Source organism: Choloepus didactylus, chromosome 17, assembly GCF_015220235.1.
Source record: "Choloepus didactylus isolate mChoDid1 chromosome 17, mChoDid1.pri, whole genome shotgun sequence".
Lineage (NCBI taxonomy): Eukaryota > Metazoa > Chordata > Mammalia > Pilosa > Megalonychidae > Choloepus > Choloepus didactylus.
Genome location: NC_051323.1, coordinates 77,807,698 through 77,829,913, shown reverse-complemented (window position 1 = coordinate 77,829,913; position 22,216 = coordinate 77,807,698). Strand labels below are relative to the sequence as shown.

The window sequence follows — 22,216 nt, the reverse complement described above, 5'->3', positions numbered from 1 at the left end:
CATAAAATTGTACTTTCAAAGGCTGGGCTAGAAGAATGTCCTCCTCTGATTAGGAAGTACCTTGAAGGTGAGACAGAGAAAAGAATGACAGTAAGACAGAAAGGAATATGCTTTCTCCAAAACTATTTGCTGATCAGCCGTAAGGAGCTGATGAAAGGGCTACGAGACCCGCATTGTTGAATGTTACTTGTAGGTTGCGACAAAATCTCATACAGGGAAAGAAAAGATGACTACTTTCTAGAAATAAGGACAGCTTCAGCTTCAGAACTCAAAAAAAAAAAAAAAAAAAAAAAAAGCCACCAGAAAAGGGTAGCCAAATTAACAGGACTTTCTCAAATGTCTTTACTGAAACCGTAACTTATTTGGAATCAACTTTGATTTCATATTACCTCTGTCCTGGAAAAACCATTTTCCCTGAGAGCGTGAGGCTTAGCTTACGAAGACGAACACGTCGGACATGGTAAGCCTGGTAGGATGAACTTACAGACACAGAGAACCTGATTGACAAACGGCCACTTTACCAAATAGGTACAAAGTGAATGGATGTTTTGGAGAAGCTGGAAACTAATTCCCGTAAGTCTAGAAAAACTGCCGTCACTGGTGAATAAAACTCAGTACTTTGTGTTCAAATGCTCCTGCTGGGAGGATCCTGAGCAGCTGGAATAAATGCCAGGCAGGCTTGACGGCTGCCAGACAGCAAATTCCACATTGACACTATATGAAATGTCTTATAGGCTGCAGGCAGACCGGGGAAACAACTGGAAAAGGAAACAAAGCATAAAAATATCTCACTATATCATGGCACAGAGAGATACATGGTGTTTTTTGCTTTTTTTTTTTTTTTTTAAATACTTAATATAGGTAACATCTACTTGAAGTAGCCCTATTGCAATTACATTCCTTCAAAGCCTCCTAGACCCTGGGCCTGGCATGGGGCGCCTGCTGCTGGGGTCCATCCTCAGGGTGCCCCACCCTTCACTTTCCTCACCGGTTGTCACGTCACCCCCAGTCGCTTCTCCTTGGGACAAGTGGCTGCAATCTCCCTCCCGGCCTCCCTAAGACGGTTTGGCCCCAGGCCCTACTCTGACCAACAGAACGGGCTGAGAGTGATGTGGAAGGAAGAAGCCTCCAGGTTCCCACTGTCACCCTCTTGGAACTCTGAGGCCACCACAGAAGGAGGGTGGCAGCCTGCTGGGAGAAGCCATTCAGATGTTCTAAAATGTAGTCTCCAGGTCTAATCTGGAGCCAAGAGGGCCACTTCTATCAAGCTTCCTTTCGTTGTGCAGAGCAGAAAGCCAAGCAAACTAACTCGAGCCAAGGGGCTTGGCTAAAATCATACACAGAAACCTGAGGGCTCAATCCATGGCCCAGCAAAGGCGGAGCTGGGGTACAGAGTCTCCAGGACCCAGCCAGCCCTCTCAGGCACCCAGGAACTGCTCATCCCTTCCTGTCACTGCCCAGGTTCTCTCTTTTCTTGGCCATGGACACCAGGTGGCTTCCCCCTTGCTCCGGAGCCAACTGATGACTTCCTGTGCCCTGGAAGCTCGGATTGGCCAGGCTCACGTTCCCAGGAGAGAGCACAAGCCTTGGGTTTTGAATGGCTGCTCCAGCCCGGTCCAGCCACTAGCCTCCAACCTCCAGGGATTTGTGGCCAACTCCTGGGAGAAGCAACTTGTCTGAATGGTGGCTCCGGGTGTGTCCCTTGCCCGTCCACCTGCCCGGCTGCCCTCTGCTCCTCAGGTCCCCCCTGCTGGGAGCACATGACCAGGCATTTGTTTCAAGAAGCTGCAGCCACTGCTCTTGGCCCCCGCCCAGGTCCCTTCAGTGCCCTTCTGGAGGCTGAAGGCTACTGCTGAGGGGCCACCCCAGGCCCACACCCAGGGAGGCCAGAGTGCTGGACGAGGACCTCAGGCCAGGCGAGGGGAGCGTCCTCACAGGGTGGCCCTGACCATGGCCTTTGTGTCTCGCTGGCCTGACAGTGCACCCCTGAGAACCTCTCTGACCCACTGCTGCACACCCCTCCAGCATCCCTGGAGTCACTTTCCAAACGCACCGCCTGCAGCAGTCTCAGGGCTGCTTCTGAGGAACACAAACCACGACAGGGCAGCAGCCTGGCAGAGCACGTCTCTAAGCTATGTCCTTCAATGGAGACGTTTTCAACTACAAAGCCAGTATTTTCTGAACTAAGGAGAGGTATGCTATATAGTGGGCCCCTCACCCCTCAGCCCCAGCCCAAGTAAACACGATGGAGGTGGATGCCGAGTGGAAGGAGTGGCGGGGGGGACGGGCCTGCCCCTGCGTGAGCAGCAGCCGGGAAATGGAAGAGGGACCGTTGGCACATCCTGCCCCCTCCGGGCACTTCCGCAGCTTAAAGGTGCCTCCTAGGGCCCTTGAGGTGCTGGAGGCAGGAATCAAAGCCCGGGACATAGTCTTTATTTACTGGGAGCCCTGATGTCCAGGGTCCAGCTTTGCCCCAGGACTCCAGGTGGCACTCGGTGCAGGGACAGGGCATCATGTGGTCAGTCTCTCACGTCCAGCTTTCCTGCAGCCACAAGTCCTCAGGAGGCGGGAAGCGGCTCTGCCTGTGGTGAAAGCACATCGGGGTCGACCAGAGTCTCTCCTGGGCCCAGCCCCAGGGTCAGCGCCAGGGAGGTTGCCCTCACAGAGCCCACACTGGGCAGAGGGTGTCGGTGATGGTGTGGGCCATCTGCCTGTGAGCAGGTCGGCTGTGGGCTTCCATTCTTACCACGCACTGCTGTGTGCGCCCTGCATTTACAGGAACTGGGCACCCCACAGTGCACACACAGGGAAAAGTCCCTGACTCGCTCCTGGGATGGAGGAGTGGAACAGGACCAGCCAGCTGCAGGGACGGGGGCAGCTTCCCCAGGTCTCCGGAACTGCATGCAAGTTGAGACTGGAGCCTGGGGGCAGTGAGGAGCTTCTCTACAAGAGCTTTTTGGAAACACCAACGAGAAGGCCTGGAATGACGCAGAGCTCCGGAGGCTGGTGAAAGCTGTAGGCTCCTTTGGGGCCCCTAGTCCTGAGGAGGCCTGAACAGCTAACAGAGCTCCCAGCTCAGCCCCTGCACCCGCCCGGCCCTCCCCTGACCCGCTGGTCCTCACCTGCACCTGCCCGGCCCTCACCTGCATCTGCCCGGCACTCCCCGACCCGCCGGCCCTCCCCTGCACCTGCACCTGTTCGGCCCTCCCCTGACCCGCCAGCCCTCCCCTGCACCTGTTCGGCCCTCCCCTGCACCTGCACCTGCACCTGCCCGGCCCTCCCCTGACCCGCCGGCCCTCACCTGCACCTGCTCGGCACACTGCAGGAAGCGGCGCACGTGCTCGGCGCAGTTGCCCACGGCCGCCTCGTGGCGGCGCAGACACTCCTCGAAGGCCAGGAAGGGCTCGGCGCAGGCCTGGCGGATGCGGCGGATGACCGGGCTGCGGGGAGGGCGGTTCAGGCCCGGCCCCGGTCCCCCGGCCCCCCGGCGCCCCCGCCCCCGCCTCCGCCCCGGGCCGCCCGCACTCACTGCGAGGACGTGCAGCGCGCCATGTCCATCTTGAGGTGGTGGCAGTCCCGCTGCCACGACTCGGGCCTGGCCGCCACGCACTGGCCGTAGCGCTCCAGCTCCGGGCCGCAGTGGCGCGCGGTCACCTCCAAGGCCGCCTGCCTGCGGGCGGGCCCCGGGCGGGTCTCAGGAACCCAGCGGTGGGGAGGGCCCAGAGTGGGGGTCCCGAGGGGGTCGCGCTCAGGAACCCAGCGAGCTAGACCCGGACAGCCCCGTCCGTGAGTTCTCGGGGCCTCGGGGCGCAGGGTCAGGGAGGCCAGGTGGGCTGGAGGAACCCAGGGGTGAGGGCTCGAGTCCCGGGGCTGGGGGCGAGGAGGGGTCGGGGCCGGCGAGACCGCAATCGCAGAGCACAGGGCGGCGCGCCCTTCCTCCCCGGGTCGCGGGACGGGCCCAGGTCCCCGACCAGGGCCGAGCGAGAGCGACCCCTACTCACATCTCGAGCCGGCGCCGGCGTGGGGTAACCCAGGGAGGAGCGACCCTCCTCTTCCGGTATCACGCTGTCACGGCGGCGCCCATCTCCCCACAGGCCGTCATGGCGGCGCCCAGCACAGCCACTTCCGGCCCCATCCTGTCCCGGCTGGCCCTGGGGCGTCCGGCGTCCGCCGGAAGTGGGCGGTCGGGGCCAGGCGGAGCCTTTGCCCGGCAGCCCGCGCGGCCCGAAGAAGATGGCGGTTTGGGGCGGCCGCCTCCCTCCCACATGCTGGGATTCGCCCTGGCAACGTCTCCCTCCTCGGCTCTTACCTGTTTTTCTGCCGTGCAGCCGAAGCGAGCGTGAAAAGCGGGTCGCCCCAGTGTGCAGGAGGAGCACGAGCCTGGCCCCAGGAGGCTGTAACTGAGCTGCCCGGCTGGCCGGTGACAGCCAGTGGTCACCACCACCCGCCCTTAGAGAAATGCACGTTAAAACGGTTATCACCACGCACCAATCCAGGTGGCAGAAATACAAAAGACTGACAATACCGAAAGCTGGCGAGAAAGTGTAGAAACAGATCACGTACACATGCTAGTGGAAATGTGAAAGCTGCATACTGTAGGACCCAGCAAGTGCACTCGCGGACACTGTATCCCAGAGAAATGAAAACTCTAAAATGTCCGACTGTGTTCAGAGAGCTTTATTTGTAATCTCCCCAAACTGGAAACAATCCAAAATTTCCTTCAATACATAAAATGGTTCAAGAAGCTGTGGCAAATTGATACCATTAAGTAATAAGCAATAAAGACCAATGAACTACTGACACATACAACAGCCTGGACAGATCTTCAAGGAATTCTATTGAGTAGATAAGGCCAATCTCAAAACAAAACATATAACATTCCTGAAATAACAGAATTACAGAGATGGAGACCAGATTAGTGGTTGCCAGGGGTTAAGAGGTGGGAAGGCTGGGCAAGGGATGGCTGTGAAGACAGAACCCAACAGAACTTGGGTGATGGAGGAGTTCTGTGACTTGATTATGCTGGTGGATATATCAATCCACAAAAACTAAGCATGTACACACATGAGTGCATGTGAAACTAGTGAAATTTAAATAAGCTCTGTGCATTGTACCAATTTCAATTTCTTAGTTGTGACATCTGTAATCCAAAATAAAGTTTTAAAAAACCCCGCAAATATTGCCATTTTTATCGCTGCTTTAAAAAAGGGGGGGCCTTGAACAGACCCCAGCTGTGGAATTGTGAAGTGGACAGAGAATGGACTGGGGTGGGAAAGTCTAGAATTGGGGTTCTACAGATGGCAGGGGAAATAGCAGCCAATAGATTCAAGGTGTTTTTCCTTGTTTTTTTAAAGCAATTTCATGAAGGAAACTCAGGCTTTTTCTTCAATGGAAAGAATTTTCTCAGTCTAGCCCTACCTGCTAGACTCAGTAACAAATTTTCTTAGAAAGATTTTTAACACCAAAAAGCATCTTATACTTGCTAATGTGTATACAACATTTTTTGCTACCAACATTGTTTATACTCGCCAAAGAATGGGACAACCCAAATATCCATCAAAAGAGAAATGGTATACACATAACAGTATCTCCATACAATGAAACGTACACCAAAAACAAAGGAAAAAGAAAAAAAAGTTAATGCCCAAAAAGGCTGACTACAGAATACCCACTGGATTTGAGATTTAGAATGAAAAATCGATGTAAAAAATCTCAATTTTTGTTATATCCATTACATTGTGAAATGACATTTTGAATATATTGCATTAAATAAAATATCAAAATAAATGTTGTTTTTTACCTTAAACGTGGCTACAAGAACATATGAAACTGCATATACAGCTTACACACTTGCCTTGCCCTAGTACAGGGCCACCCTGTGCTACATGGACAAGTCCCCTCCTGCTGAAGAAGGGACAGAGAATGGGGGCAGGGGGGGAGATGCTTGGAAGAAGACTTCCTTGCAGACACTGCTACTTATCAATCTATCGTTTTTAAAGAAGATACTTAAACGGAGTTCCAAACAGAGCTTCAGAAGTTATTATACCAGAGACTCCAAAGCCCTGAATTCTGAATTGCCACGTCTTGCCTGAGAATTCTAACATCCCTGAAAAAACTCAAGAGTAACCCAGTAATAGTATCCTTACAGAACTAAGATACTACTTTGTTTTAATCTAAGAGATTTCCTAAACAAAAGGCCAGCCTCAAGTTAGACAACATCCAGTTTCACTCTGATGTTCATAGCTGCCAGTTCTGCTACAAAATAGCGAAAAACATAAGGCACAGAGAGGGTGTCAATTGTGTCACTGCGATGACACAGAGCGCAGCTGTACTTTCTGTTGCGCGTGGCAGACCACGAAGGGGGAGGCTTCTCCAGCAGTGGAGAGAGCAGACTACCGCACTTCACACAAACGTGGGCAACTGAGCGATCGGAGCAGTTGAAGAGGCGGTCGTGAAGGAGGAAGGACGTGCCATGAGCTAAAAGAGCATCCCGCTCCATTTCCCCAAAACGGATCCCCCCCTGCACATTTCTTCCGCCAATGGGCTGGTTGGTGACTTTGTCTCTGGCTCCTGTTGTTCTAACCTGGAATTTGTCCGAGACCATGTGGCGTAAGCGCTGGTAATAAACCACACCAATGAAAATGTCTGCTGTCAGTTCCAGCCCGCTGATGCCACTGTACAGTCTCTCGGTGCCGTAGAAGTTGTAGCCAGCGGCCCTTAACATCTCCCCAAAGTACTCTAAGGCCGAGTTCTCTTCCGAAAAGATGAAGGGTGTGGCGTCGTGGCAGAGACCATGCAAAGCTGCAGATTTCCCTGCCATGCTCTCGATTAACATGCCGATGGTCATCCGGGACGGGAAACCGTGAGGATTGAACAGGATGTCTGGGACCATCCCACTCTCGGTGAAAGGCATGTCCTCAGCTGGCCACAGCCTGCTCAAAATGCCCTTCTGACCATGACGGCTGGCAAATTTATCTCCAATGGTTGGATTCCGAGGGATTCGCATTGTAATGCAAACACACTTGAACTTTCCACTTCCAGTGTCATTACTACACACTTTGATGTTATCCACAACACAATTTTCTTTAATCCTAGGAAAAAATAAACCACACAAAAAGTCAAATTAGTTGTTTAGCTTATAATTAGTTCTTCACGAGAATATTTGCAAAACATAATCTTGGCCTCCATTCGCCAACACAAATAGAACTGGCTTTCCTAAAAGTACTTATGAGTAGGGCTTCCTTGCAAGTTTACTACAGAACTATGTTCACCTGAAAGACAGCTAGCAACACAGGCAATTGAAAAACTATTACAGAGATCCATTATTGGAACCAACATTGTTCCTGTAAAATAAGCTAAAATAAAGTTATTTTTAATAAAAAGAGTCATAAAGAAACTCAACATTTTACCTAGGAAATATTCCTAACACGAGAAAGTTGGTAAAGTTTAAACAATGCCAGTTCAGTTATGACTGAGACAATTAACTGACATAAATAACTATTTTTTTTCCACCAAAAGTTCTCCTCTTAAAAGGTAACTTTTACCGAACTCCAGCAATGCCACTCAGAAACAGCCTTTACCAAACAGCACGGATATCCAGACTCACTTGTAGTACACCACAAAGCTCTCCCCGGTGTTGAGGTTCAGGTAGCTGTAATATGGATCTCCACACTGCAGTCTTGCGCCAATAAATGGCAATCCATCATCATCTAATTTCTGAAGAATCCGTGGGTCACCAGGTTTGGCTCCAAACACCAGGCTATCATCACCTTGTTTAATTTTTTCAGAAAGATCTATGAACTCGGACTTGTAGACACTTCCGTGGGCAAAGCCTCGCTCCCAAGAGGCCTTATTTACAATCTGCAACACCAAAAGGCCATGAATTCAATTGACTGTGGCCATACAGGAATTTCCAAAATAAAGCTGGTTTGGGTTATAAAAATACTTAAGTTTCCAACTCTCCCCACATTTCCCAAATCACCTCTCCTGTTAAAACCCAGACACATGCAAAGGGCTTAGAGTCTCATCATATAAATATATGCTGTGAGACATGCAGGCACAAGCACCCCGCAAGGCTGGCCCCTTCAGCTCAGGCCAGGACACACACCCAGTACCAGGTCCGCAGGGGCACAGAAACATTCCTGTCACCCGTCACACAGAAAACCTTAACCTGAAAAGAACGACCGCCCTCTCCTGGTCAGACGTACCATAGCATCCTCCATGTCATAGCCAGTGTAGGAAATGACGGCGACGATGGCATTCGTCCCAATTGGATAGTTATCCATGCTGTAATAATCATACATGCAGGGTCTGACCAAGGGACTCTGTGGTGTCTGAAGACGATACAGCTTATTATCCGATCGGTCTTGAAAGGTAAGAAGTGGAAAGCCCATAGTTTGTTTACCTACAGAGGGCAAAAACACCTTAGCATTTTCCGAGTTATGAAGGTGACATGTAAATTGCAACTACTGAACCCGTGTTGACAATAAAAATGGACACACCATGGTGGCCATGACTGCACAAGATGACACGCCTGTGGAAACAAAGCAGACCTTGGCACCAACACGGCCAACCCTTAAAAACAACACTGAATGGAGAAGAGTGCAGAACGACACATTTAACATAACACCTCAAATGTTATGTCCCTTTATAACATACCCCAAACAGTTCTACACCTGTGGTTTATGAACACACATATAATGTACTGAAAGCATACAAAGCAGATGTGAAGGATACACACACACACACACACACACACACACACACACACACACACACACACTTCAGGATATTACTCCTGAGGAGAAGGGATGAAAAAGGGACATTAACTGTTACCTATGATGATTACCTTCTAAACATACACACTGCAGAATGTCAACACTTAATTCTGGGCAGTGGGGTGCAGGGGTGTAGAAAAAGACTCTTCTCTATACTACTTAACTGTATCGACAATCATTTCAAAATAAAAGATGATTAAAAAAAAACTAAAGGAAATATATATACAAAATGGAATTTAAATAAATATATAGGAAAGGAGACTTCCAGATTCTAGCAATAGAGAGCTACTCCTACAAAACCGCCTTCAACAAAGAAGTTTAAAACCTGGAAAATGAGAAAAAAATACGTCTATACACACACATGCACACTTACCACCTGAAAGCAAGCACTGTAAGGTAACCAAAAGCAGCCAGAAACCGGAGAAGAAATTTACACCTGGACAAAAGAGCTGGACTGGGTGAGTTTCCAGTTTTTGATGTTTTTTTACCTGAAGGCCTAGTCAGCAGTTACTAAAACTTGGATGGAGACCGACAGCCTTACGGGCTTGGAGAAGCAAGAGCACTGGAAAGGAAAGGGGAGCCTCAGAAAGAGAACACCACAGAGGAAGAGCCTTGAACTCTGCGTGTGAGCTCGTGGCGCATCTGTGTGGAGCCTGAGAACCCGCATGCATGGGACAGACCCAGGCAGCTGCCCAAGGCCAGGGGCGCTTGCTCCGTGTGCTACAGGAAGGTGGCCTGTGTTAGCTAAGTCATCTACCAGTAAAACCAAAAATGAGTCTTCTCTGGAGGAAGGGAACAGAACACAGTCTACAGTGTTCACAGTGTACGCCACACAATCCCAAACCACTGGACGTATGAAGAAACAGGCAGGTATGACCCCTATTCAAGAGAAAATGTGGTCAGTGGAGATTGACCCTCAAACGACCCAGTTGCTGGAATAAGCAGACACTTATTAGATCACTTTAATAAGTGATTCTAAAACACTCATTAAAAATATGCTAAAAAAATATTTTCACAATGAGTGAAGATAAATCTCAGAGAAAACAGAACCTATATTTAACAAAACTTCTAGACTGAAAAAAAAAACAAAATACCTGAATAAAACAATTCACTATATGACTGAATAAAAAAAGACTGAATCTAAGACTAGATCAAGAAAAATTGTCCAATCTGAAAATCAGACTCAAGAAAGAACAGGAACTCAGTGACTTGTGGGGCAATCTCAAAAGGACCAACAGATGCATAACTGAAGTCCCAGAGAGAGGGAGGAAGGAATGGAGCAAAGCCAGTATTTTTAGAAATAATGGCAGAAAACATTCTTTATTTACTTACTACAAATTTAAGAAGACCAGCAAACCCAAATACAAAGACAATCATACCTAAGTATATCACAGAAAATTTACTAAAAAACAAAGAAAACGTCTTAAGGACAGAAGATAACAACACATTGCACATAGGGAACGAACACTATGAATAACCACTGATTGAAATTAGAAATGACGGAGACCAGAAGGTAGGCTAGCATCATCTTTTGAGTACTGAAAGAAAAATAACTGTCAATACAGAATTGTAAATCCAGCAAAAATTTCCTTCAGGTGAAGGTAACATAAAAACATTTTTATATAAATGAAAACAAAGAATTTGTGGCCAGCACCCACACCATAAAAAGCACTAAAGGAAGCTCTTCAGGCTGGAGGTGAATTACGTCGGATGAAAGCCCAACACTGCCGGAAAGAATGAAGAGCACTGGAAGTGATGGCAGCTTCAACTCCTCAAGAACGAAATCAAGAGATCTCAGAACGACCCAAATCAATGAACATACTACAAAACAAATTACCTTTATTCTTCAAAAAGTCAGTGTCAGGAAAGACAAAGAAAGGTAAAGAACTGTTCAGAATTGAAGGAGATTAAAGGGACAAGACAACTAACAAATGCGACGTGTGATCCTGGACTGGACGCTGCACAGAAAAAGGCTCGCCACAAAGCCCAGTGCGGGCATCGGTCAGCGTGTGAACAGGACTGTGAACGAGGATGACCTCCCCAAGTTCAGTGCTGAGGCTGGTGACTGCCCGCGTCTATCAGTGGGCGCCCTTGCTCCCAGGGAACGCACAGTGAAGCACTTGGGCCGAGGGGTGGAGGCTGCAGCTCACCTTCAAATACAAGAACAAGGGGCCAATGGGGCAGCGCGAACAACCAGCAAATTTCAGTGAAGGGCTTATGGGAGCTCTCTCTCTCATTCTTGCAACACTTCTCTATTATAACAAAATAAAAAGCTACAAAAGTGGTTTTCTCCTGTCTTACCCATCTGGCACTGGTACATGTTCCGTGGGCTCTGGTTGTGGTCCGAGAAAGGGATGAAGTTGGCGATCACACTCAGCAAGCTGTGAGGAAAGAGCTCCTGGTGTGTCGAAACCCCCGCCACGACCTCATCCTCAAAGATCGCTATGTTCATGAAGACCTGGGAAGGAAGTTCGAGGCACAAAATAACTACAGCTGCTGGTGCACTAACTCTTACTATCTCTCAGGGCTCAGCCCGCAAAGCCCCAGCTGGCTCATGTGCACTGAAGGTGCCTGGGGGGGGCACGGGGAGGCTTCCGGTCAGAAATACCACTTGCCTTCCGTGGTTCACTCTAAATCTACTCTGGTCCAGCTGTTAAGGGTAGAAATAAAACCCACAACTTCAGAACTGAAAAAATGAGGGCAGAGGCTGCGTGAGTCTAACGGAATCAGGAAGGAAGGCCTCCGGAGCTGGGCAGCGGGAAGAGAGGGAGCGCGACCCCAGCCTCCCCCAGGCTCGCGTGCGAGTGGAGCGCAACGGGCTGTTCGGTGACGTCGCACAGGGGGCAGCGTCGGTGCTGACGGTTTCACACTCACGCCACACACCTGTTCCATGCTTCCAATCAGTTCCTCCTTGCCCAACTCCAAGTTCTGCACAGGCCGGACCAGTCTACAGGGAGTGGTAAAAAGGAATAGCCCTGGGTACAAGCTGGGTTTTCCTGTTATGGGGACAAGGACCACCTCCATCCAGGGAGGGATTCTTTTTTCTCTCAACACCTGTTTTCAACAAAAAGAGAAGTCAATAAACAATAACCTGCTTCCAATCTGCCCCCAAAAACAATTTCATAAGAAATTAAATCAGTCATGCAGATAACAAATTTAGTGCTCCAAATCCATGGCTGTCCCTGCCAGTCCCATCCCCAGGCAGAAGCCACTCGCCCCCACCAGGGGGCTCAGCCCCCACGAGGTAACTGGGGATGCCTGAGACTGGGCAAAAGGCAAAGAAAGGATGCACATGGAGACTTGTTACGTGACGTTATGTTCTCTGGTGCACAAAATACAGATTACTGGTTTTGTTTTATAACATATTAAATGAAAAGGCCCTTCTCCCTGGAAATTAAAAAAAAAAAAAAACCTATTAAACAACTTCTGGGTGAAAGGAGAAATACAAACAAAATTTACAGAATTTTGAAAAGGTAACAAAAACATTCATAAAAGAACTTATTGGGATTTACAGCTAAACAAATTACTAATGAAAATGAATTAAACTCTTAACTGAAAAACTAAAAAAGGAACAAAGCAAACCAAACAAAAGCACAAGAATAAAGATAAAATCTGAAATTAATGAGGTAGAGAAAAAGGATTAAATTAGTAAATCAGAATTCTTGATTCTTAAAAAAAAAAAATACCCACTACTTAACTTAATCAAGGAAAAAAAGGGCGGGAGGCACGAATATGCTAAGTAAGACATGACAAGGGTGAAAAACATTAAAACAGAAATTAAAAAAAAAAACATGAGTCTACTTTGCAGGCCTCTATCAAAACGGATTTTGATGAAATGGATAAAATGAAAGTTACCAAAACAGACCTGTTTTAAGCAACAGAAAGCTTAAAAAAATCCAATTTTCATATTAGAAATAAAGCTTTCAAGAATCTACCCCACTGAAAAATATGGAAATGTTAGACTTCCCCACCTGGGTTATTACTGATATTCTCACAAGCATTGAGGACTACCAATTTAGTAGGCCAAGCCTTCAATCTTGGGGCTTGCCCTTAAGAAGCTTGTTACTGCACAGGAGAGGCTAAGCCTACTTATAATTGCGCCTAAGAGTCTCCCCCAGAGAACCTCTTTTCTTGCTCAGAAGTGGTCTCTCTCTCTCCCTCTCCCTCCCCTCCCCCCAAGCCAACTCTGCAGGTAAACTCACTGCCCTCCCCACTACATGCGACATGACTCCCAGGGGCATAAATCTCCCTGGCGACGTGGGACATGACTCCCAGGGATGAGCCTGGACCCAGCATCATGGGATTGAGAACATCTTCTTGACCAAAAGGGGGAAGAGAAATGAAACAAAATAAAGCTTCAGTGGCTGAGAGATTTCAAATGGAGTTGAGAGGTCATTCTGGAGGACATTCTTATGTGTTATACAGATATCCCCTTTTTAGCTTTCAGTGTATTGAAATAGCTAGAAGGAAATACCTGAAACTGTCAAACTATACCCAGTAGCCTTGATTCCTGAAGATGATTATATAACTATGTAGCTTACATGGTGTGACTGTGTGACTGTGAAAACCTCGTGAGTCACACTCCCTTTATCCAATGTATGGACAGATGAGTAGAAAATGGGGACAAAAATTAAATGAAAAAATAGGGTGGGGATGGAATGCTTTGGGTGTTCTTTTTTACTTTTATTTTTATTTTTTTTTGGAGTAAGGAGATTGTGGTCACGAATGCACAACTATATGATGGTACTATAACAGCTGACTGTATGTTATGGATGACTGTATGGTGTGTTAATACATCTCAATAAAATTGAATTAAAAAAAAATAAGAATCTACCCCATTACAACACAAACAAGAAACTCTAATGTAAACTATGGACTATAGTTAATAGAACAACTATAATAATATTCTTTCCTCAATTGTAACAAATGTACCACACTAATGCAAAGTATTAAATAAGGGGGTATATGGAATTCTGTATTTTTTGCATGATTTTAATGTAAACCTACAACTTCTAAAAAAAAAAACAAAAACAAAAACACACAAAAAAACTACCCCACAAAAAAGGGGAATTTTACCAGACTTTCTAAAACCAGATAGCCAATGCTCCATAAACTGTCCCAGGGCACTGAAAACAAAGCAAAACTTTCCTATGAATGCTGATTAAAAATTCTTAAAATATTCCTATTTAAGAAAGCACTTGTTTTCTTAAGTATTAAGAAAATAATACACTGTAACCAGTGGGATTTATTCCAGGAATGTAAGACTGATTCATTATTAGGGAATGAAATAATATAATACACCACTGAAAATAAAATCTTTAATAAAAATCGTATGATTCCCCCCAAAGATGTCAAAAAAGTCATTAACAAAATTCGCATTTTGATTAAAAAAAAAAAAGTTTAAGAATAAAAGGGTTTAATGGATATTCCTTAACAAGATACAATCCTGAAGGCACCTACCTACTAAACACTAAAAACATTTCCATTAAAGTCTGGAATAAGACAAGGATTCCTTGCCCAACATCTGTGCTATCACTCAACATCATACTGGCAGCATAAAATAATGTAATTAAACAGAAATTAATTAGAGGCATGAGAAACAGAAAATAATGACACATATACCTGAAAACGCAAGAAAATTGACTCAAACAATGAAAGAATTCAGTAAGATATAGATGACAAAATTAATATACAGAAATCAATAGCTTCATCTACACAAACAATAATCAGAAGATGTAACAGTAGAGAAACCTTACTAACATATGCATCAAGGATAAAATATTTAAGAATAAACAAGAAATACACAAAACCAAAGCACTCCAGAAAGATACAAAATTAGGCGTGAACAAAGGGAAAGGCACCTCTTATTCTTTGACAGCACAACATAAATTTTTAGTTATCTCTAAGTTAATTTATAAATTTAAAGCAAATCCAATACAACTGCCAATAAGCTTTTGATGGAGCTGAAACTAAAATTCATGTGGGAAAGCAAAGATCCAATAACAGCTGGGAAATCACTGAAAATGTCAACCTTCTAGAGGGGCCAGCCCGCAGGATAGAAACAGACTCCAGGAAACCCACGGGCGCAGGAACAAACCCAGGTCCATCAAGACACACACTTGATAAAGGTGGTATTTCAAATCACTGGGGCAGAGATGGACTTGTAAAATAAATGACACTGGGACAAGTGGACAAACACTTCAAAAAAGATAAAATTAAATCCATACCACATCCCACACACAAGAATAAAACTGAAGTGGATCAGAGATCTGAAAACTAAAAATGACACCAAAAGTACCAGATCACGGAAGAATTCTGAGCACATGGCAGGTAAAGGCCAAACATAACTCAACATTCAGATGCAAGAAAATGAATCTCAGTATCACAACACTTCGGTATGGCAAACAAGCAAAAAACATAGCAAACTCCAAAGAAAAAAGATCACAGAAAAAAGGCCAACATCCCTAATATATACACGACTCTTTAAATTTGAGGGGAAAAGACCAAAACTTGACGGAAATATGAACAAAAAGCATGAACCATTCACACAAATAAGAAGTAAAAATGGCTCTTAATTGAGAAAATGTTCAATTTTACTCAAAAGAAGAGAAAAATGCAAATCAGAACTACTCTGAAGTACCCATCAAATTGTCAAAAATTAGAAAGCATCGCAACACCCTGTGCTGAGGAAAACAGCTCTCTCAGATTACTGGTGAGAACACAAGCGAGGGTAAGCCTTACAGAGCAGACAGGCGGTGGGTGGCGGAACCAGATCACACTTAGGGAAGGTGAGGATGGCCCCCGTGGCACCGCTCGGACCCACGTAACGACCCCTAGCAGGAAGCACACCCAGTTTCCACGGTCCCTAAATGCCATGCTCCAATAAAGGAACCAGTGTCCCTTCAGAAATGGGAGATCTGAGACTGGGGCAGGGAAAATACAAGCTGAGTCTGGACCCAGAAAGAAAGGGCTCAAAAACAAAAGGATGGGACATGTCCAAAGGACACAAGAGCCAACGTGAAAGGACTCCAATGGCCAAAGTGGGAACAATATGAACGAAGTACAAAATAAATACACAAGTCCATGACATAAAAATGAATGAATAAACAAATGGGAAAGAGGAAACGAATCTTCCCAACAAGCATTCCAGGTCATGCACGCAGATACTCCCCCACAAGGATGTAGAGCTTAATCTCACTCCAGTCCCTGTGAGGGTGGAATGCACCTAGTAATGTGCTTCCAAGAAACACAGTACAGAAAGGAGAAGAGAGGAACTCCCCATGGGAGGAACCCTGCGGCAGAGGCTGACAGCTGATGTCACCATCACGTGGCTGCCACGTTCCCCGGATGGGACGTGATGAGACGTGCACTTAGCCTCTGTGGTATTAACCCCTCAACCTCAGTCAAATGATGGGAGAAACACCAGACAAAGCCAAATTAATGGACTTTCTACAAAATACCAGCACTTCTGAAAACTGTCAAAGTCATGAAAAATAACAATGAAATAAAAGGGGGGGGGCTTAAAATGGATTACGAATGGAAATATGCAAATCTAACTGTATTCAAATGAATAACATAATCATCCTGAAACAGAAAAAAATTTAACTCAAGTTACTTATAAACACAGTTCTTTGATTAAAGTAAAAAAGACAAAAAGGTCTGTAAACAAATATTGAACTTCAATTAGAAGATTTATGTTCCACATGGGCCTGGACCAGCAATTCTGTATTAACCTCCTGTGCTTCCAGGGACCGAGGACACGAGCAAATACGTCAACATACGAATGCTCCCAAGACTCTCACTGTTGGGAAAAGAAGTTACCAACATGGAAGGGAAAAGACGAGAATAACTCTCGTGTTGGACTGGAGGTGACGGTATCAACATGAGCCCACGGTTTTGTATGTGTGTGTGTGTGCACATGGACACGTGTGCACACACACACGCCGGCAGCAACAACCCATCATCGAGACCCTGGTTTCCAAGCAGCACGCCGCCCAGAAGAGGAACCTGGCTGCTCCTTTGGGGAAGTGGCTGATTTCAGGGCTGAAGCAGGGGAAGGATGAGCCCAGAGTATCGTCTTGTGCCAGAAACAAGTTGGTGCTCAAAGAACACTGGGGCAAGCCCAGAGGGGTTCCCACCGGCCAATTCTGATACAATTCGAGCCTTGAAAGAAACAACATTAACAGAATACACATAAAAACAAGCAACTATAAATCCATGCCAATGTAAATAAATGAGCAAAATAAATGGAGGAGAAAGAAAAGCTCTTCCTTAAAGAAAAGCAACTAATAAAAGTAGAACAAAACATGGAATCAGAACATAACCATTTGGTAACCATGGCAGTAATAATTTAGGAAAGAACTATCAATGGAATATGAACTATTCAGCAAAGAATTCATCCCATTAGTGGGTGAAAATTTGATGAGGAACAGGACATTCACATAACCTTCAAAGATCTCTCCATGAGTTAGTTACTACAAAGGGAAAAACAGCAACTCTACTTGGATTAACCTTGAAGTGATCCAAGTTGACATCACCAGCAACGGGGCAGACGAGCACCACGTGCCTCCGAATCTGATTCGACACTGAATCTCATTCCCAGGAAGCACAACACAGTCTACACAATAACCGGCCCTGCACGCTTACAAAGTCAAGACAGGAAAGGCAATGAAAAGGCAACTAATTGTTCCAGATTAAAGGAGAATGAAGGAATCTGATAACGTCACGAGACACCAATCTGGACCGGGTCCCAGACCAGGAGGAAAGCGTCAGTGTGAACGATGTCAGCCGAGAGAACCGGGGAATTCCACCAAGTGACCTGTCATGACTGATGAGTGTCCTGTGGCTGCTGAAGACAAAGTCCTTGTTCTTAGAAAAAATACACTGAAATATTTATGGAAAGGGGGACTTGTCTGTACACTAGTGTCAACTGGTTCAGAAAAAAAGATGTCCATTTTATAGAGCATACAAACGATAAAGCAAATGGGGCAAAAGGTAACAATTGGCAGATCTGGCTAATGGGCATATGGGAGTTCTCTGTACTGTTCAAGCATCTGTAAGTATAAAATTATACCCAAGTAAAACAACCTAAAAAAAACAAAACTAACAGAACAGAGTATGAACTACAAATTCATCCTGTGCCAAGGACAAGTCTAATGGCCATTACCTAAGCAACAGACCCTTACTAGGAAGAAATCTCAAAGGTAAGTCATTCAAGGAATGCCATTCTACTTGACAAGACCCAGAAGGCAAGAGGTACAATTTATATCTGGAATATCTTTAGTATTACTGGAAATGTCCATATTTTGACAGCCCTTGTATGCCACTAACATTTATTTCAGGCAGGCTGCCAGATTTACAAAGCAAAGAAAGCTGAAATTTGTTAGACAAGCAGACTGGGACTTCAACGATACTACCCCAACCAATGAGGCCAGTGCCAGGCAAGGATCTGCCACCAGAGGGAACGTACAGGTACTTTCGGAATCCGCGTCCACACCGCAACCCCGTGACCATCCGAGACTGCCCTGGGGCCATCTCAACAACTAAGGAAGGAGGGAAAACCTTAGACCAGGGGACAGAACAAGTCCCAGGTACACCATGTCACCTTAAAGTGCCGGAGAGACGCTGCAAGGCCAGGGGCGAGCTCCTTCTCCACCCAGCCAACCAGGGCGCCATCCAGCAGGACAGGGTAGCAGTCGCCGTAGGGCTGATGCGGGGCTCCGTCCACCGGGGTGACCCCTGGTGCAGAGAACACAACCAGCACAGAGTGACTTTTCCAACATTCTTTTTTAAAAAAATTTTTAACTTCATTTATCGAAAAATTAAAGAAACAAAAAACACATTTCAAACAAAACAAAGCAAAGGATTAAGAAAAACAACCTAAAATAACTACTTTGCTTCCAACTTGTTCCTACCATACCCCAAGAAAATTACAAACCATAATCAAAGGCATTAGAAAAACCAAATAACCTAAAACTACACTGAAGTTAATTTTTTAATGTAAGTTTTTAAATTTTACTTTATCAAAAAAACTAAAAACAATTCACAACAAAACAAAGGAATAAGAAAAACAACTTAAAATAACTACATTGCTTCCAATATGTTCCCACCATACCTAAGAAAATTTGCAAACAATAATTGTTCCTCAGCATTTCCATAACATTGAGATCACCCTCAACAGCTTATCTGTTCTTATTAGATTATCGTTCCCCCTTCACTAACTGCTGCCTATCTCTAGGTCCCCTACATTCTACAATATAAAATATTTATTTTACATTTTTCAGAGTTTACATTACTGGTAACATACACTATCTCTCTTTCCGTGTCTGGCTTATTTTGCTCAGCATTATGTCTTCAAGGTTCATCCATGCTGTCGTATGTTTCACGACCTCGTTCCTTCTCACTGTTGCATAGTATTCCATTGTGTGTATATACCACATTTGTTTATACACTCATCTGTTGAAGGGCATTTGGATTGTTTCCATTTCTTGGCAATTGTGAATAATGCCACTATGAACATCAGTGTGCAAATATCTGCTTGTGTCACTGCTTTCAGATCTTCTGGGTATATACTGAGAAGTGAAATTACGGGATCGAAGGGTAACCTGATATCTAGTTTTATAAGGAATCACCAGACTGTCCTCCAGAGTGGCTGTATCATTATAGAGTCCCACCAGCAATGAATAAGAGTTCTAATTTCTCCACATCCTCTCCAGCATGTGTAGTTTCCTGTTTGTTTAATGGCAGCCATTCTATTTGTATGAGCTGATATCTCATTGTGGTCTTAATTTGCATCTCCCTAATAGCCAGTGAAGACGAACATTTTTTTCATATGTTTTTTAGAGATTTATAATGTCTTTTCATCTTTTGCCCATTTTATAATTGGGCTGTTTGTACTATAGTCGTTGAGTTGCAGAATTTCTTCATACATGCAAGGTATCAGTCTTCTGTCAGATACATAGCTTCCAAGTATTTTTTCCCATAGATTTGGCTATCTCTTCACTCTTTTGACAAATTCCTTTGAGGCACAGAAGCTTTTAATTTTGAGGAATTCCCATTTATCTATTTTTTCCTTCATTGTTTGTGCTTTGGATGTAAGGTCCAAGAAGCAACCTCCTAATGCAAGGTCTTGAAGACGATTACCTACATTATCTTCTAGGAGTTCTATGGTGCTGTCTCTTATACTGAGGTCTTTAATCTACTCTGAGTTAATTTTTGTGTAGGCTGTGAGGTAGGGGTCCTCTTTAATTCTTTTGGATATGGATATCCAGCGCTCCCAGTCTCTTTTATTGAAGAGACTGTTATGCCCCAGTTCAGTGGTTTTGGGGGCCTTATATAAGATCAGTCAACCGTAGATCTGGAGGTCTATCTCCGAATTCTCAATTCGATTCCATTGATCAATATGTCTATCTTTGTGCCAGTAACATGCTATTTTGATGACTGTGGCTTTACAGTAAGCTTCAAAGTCAGGAAGTGTAAATCCTCCTGCTTTGTTTTTCTTTTTGTAGAATGTTTTTAGCAATTCAAGGCATCTTTTCCTTCCAAATCAATGTGATAACTAGCTTTTCTAAGTCTGCAAAGTAGGTTGTTAGAATTTTGGTTGGAATTGCATTGAATCTGTAGATGAGTTTGGGTAGACTTGACATCTTAACGACATTTAGCCTTCCTATCCATAACCATGGAATATTTTTCCATCTTTTTAAGTCCCCTTCTATCTCTTTTAGTAAAGTTACCTAATTTTCTATGTATAGGTCTTTTATACCTTTGGTTAAGTTTATTCCTAGGTACCTGATTTTTTTAGTTGCTATTGAGACTTTCTTGAGTGTCTCTTCAGTTAGGTCATTTCTAGTGTATAGGAATATTACTGACTTACGTGCATTAATCTTGTATCCTGCTACTTTGCTAAATTTGCTTATTGGCTCAAGTAGCTGTGTCGTCGATTTCTCAGGGTTTTCCAAATATAAGATCATATCATCTGCAAATAATGACAGTTTTACTTCTTCCTATCCAATTTGGATGGCTTTTATTTCTTTGTCTTGCCGGACTGCTATGGCTAGCACTTCTAGCATAATGTCGAATAACAGTGGTGACAGCGGGCATCCTTGTCTCGTTCCTGATCTTCGAGAGAAGGCTTTCAGGCTCTCACCATTGAGTATTATGCTGGCTGTGGGTTTTTCATATATGCTCTTTATCATATTGAGGAAGTTTCCTTCAATTCCTACCTTTTGAAGTGTTTTTATCAAAAAAGGATGGATTTGTCGAATGCCTTTTCAGCATCTACTGAGATGATCATTTGATTTTTCCCTTTTGATTTGTTAATGTGTCATATTACATTGATTTTCTTATGTTGAACCATTCTTGCATGCCTGGAATGAACCCACTTGGTCATGGTGTATGATTTTTTTCTAATGTGTCTTTGGATTTCATTTGCAAGTACTTTGTTGAGAATTTTGTGTCTATATTCATGAGGAAGATTGGCCTGTAGTTCTCCTTTCTTGTAGCATCTTTACTTGGTTTTCGTATTAGTAATGTTAGCTTCAAAAAATGAGTTAGGTAGGGTTCCATTTTCTTCAATTTTTTGAAAGAGTTTAAGTAAGATTGGTGTCAGTTCTTTTTGGAAAGTTTGGTAGAATTCCCCTGTGAAGCCATCTGGCCCTGGGCATTTATTTGTGGGGAGCTTTTTGATGACTGATTGGATCTCTTTGCTTGTGCCTGGTTTGCTGAGATCTTCTATTTCTTCTCTGGACAGTCTAGGTTGTTCATGTGTTTCCAAGAAATTGTCCATTTCCTCTACATTATCTTGTTTGTTGGCATACAGTTGTTCATAGTATCCTCTTATGATTTTTAAAACTTCTTTAGGATCTGCAGTACCCCTCTCTCATTTATTATTTTGTCTATTTGGGTCTTCTCTTTTTGATTTTGTCAGTCTAGCTAAGGCCTTGTCAATCTGGTTGATCATCTCAAAGAACCAACTTTTGGTTTTATTTATTCTCTTTTTTTTTTTTTTTTTTCTCTCTATGTCATTTATTTCTGTTTTAATCCTTGTTATTTCTTCTCTTCTGCTGGGTTTAGGATTAGTTTGCATTCATTTTCTAGCTTCTTCAGTTGTTCCATTAGTTCTTTGGTTTCAGCTCTTTCTTCCTTTTCAACGTATGCATTTAGAGCTATAAATTTCCCCCTCAATACTGCTTTCGCTGCATCCCCTAAGTTTTGATATGTTGTGCTTTCGTTTTCATTTGTCTCTAGATATTTAGCAATTTCTCTTGCTATTTCTTCTTTAACCCACTGATTGTTTAGGAATGGGTTGTTTAACCTCCAGATATTTGTGAATGTTCTAAATCTTTGATGGTTATTGACTTCTAGTTGTATTCCATTGTGATCAGAGAATGTGCTTTCAATAATTTCAATCTTTTTAAGTTTACTGAGGCTTGTTTTGTGGC

The 22,216-nt window shown here is 44.5% G+C and overlaps 2 protein-coding genes across 5 annotated transcripts in view; both read right to left on the bottom strand.

Moving 5' to 3' along the window:
• Positions 1-496: 496 nt before the first annotated feature.
• Positions 497-4,151, bottom strand: CHCHD5 (coiled-coil-helix-coiled-coil-helix domain containing 5). Of its 2 annotated transcripts, XR_005212471.1 has the most exons (5): positions 4,002-4,151; positions 3,530-3,670; positions 3,302-3,440; positions 2,441-2,582; positions 497-758 (listed from the first exon to the last, which is right to left on the bottom strand). XR_005212471.1 is itself a non-coding variant. In XM_037807738.1 (4 exons), coding segments are annotated over exons 1-4 (306 nt in total). In that variant the 5' UTR covers positions 4,004-4,151; the 3' UTR covers positions 499-2,558. The 2 variants fall into 2 exon arrangements, 1 of the variants encoding a protein (XP_037663666.1); XM_037807738.1 differs by having other exon boundaries at positions 499-2,582.
• A 511-nt stretch (positions 4,152-4,662) lies between these two features.
• Positions 4,663-22,216, bottom strand: part of POLR1B (RNA polymerase I subunit B) — a 28,468-nt gene continuing 10,914 nt past the window's right edge. For 2 of the 3 annotated variants that reach the window (XM_037807649.1, XM_037807651.1), the window contains exons 10-15: positions 18,382-18,515; positions 11,661-11,831; positions 11,079-11,235; positions 8,208-8,404; positions 7,607-7,860; positions 4,663-7,091 (exon numbers count right to left, since the gene is read on the bottom strand). In XM_037807649.1, the coding sequence (XP_037663577.1) occupies positions 6,209-7,091; positions 7,607-7,860; positions 8,208-8,404; positions 11,079-11,235; positions 11,661-11,831; positions 18,382-18,515 (1,796 nt within the window). In that variant the 3' untranslated portion in view covers positions 4,663-6,208. The remainder of the gene's footprint in view (positions 7,092-7,606; positions 7,861-8,207; positions 8,405-11,078; positions 11,236-11,660; positions 11,832-18,381; positions 18,516-22,216) is intronic. The other variant, XM_037807650.1, reaches the window with a different exon arrangement.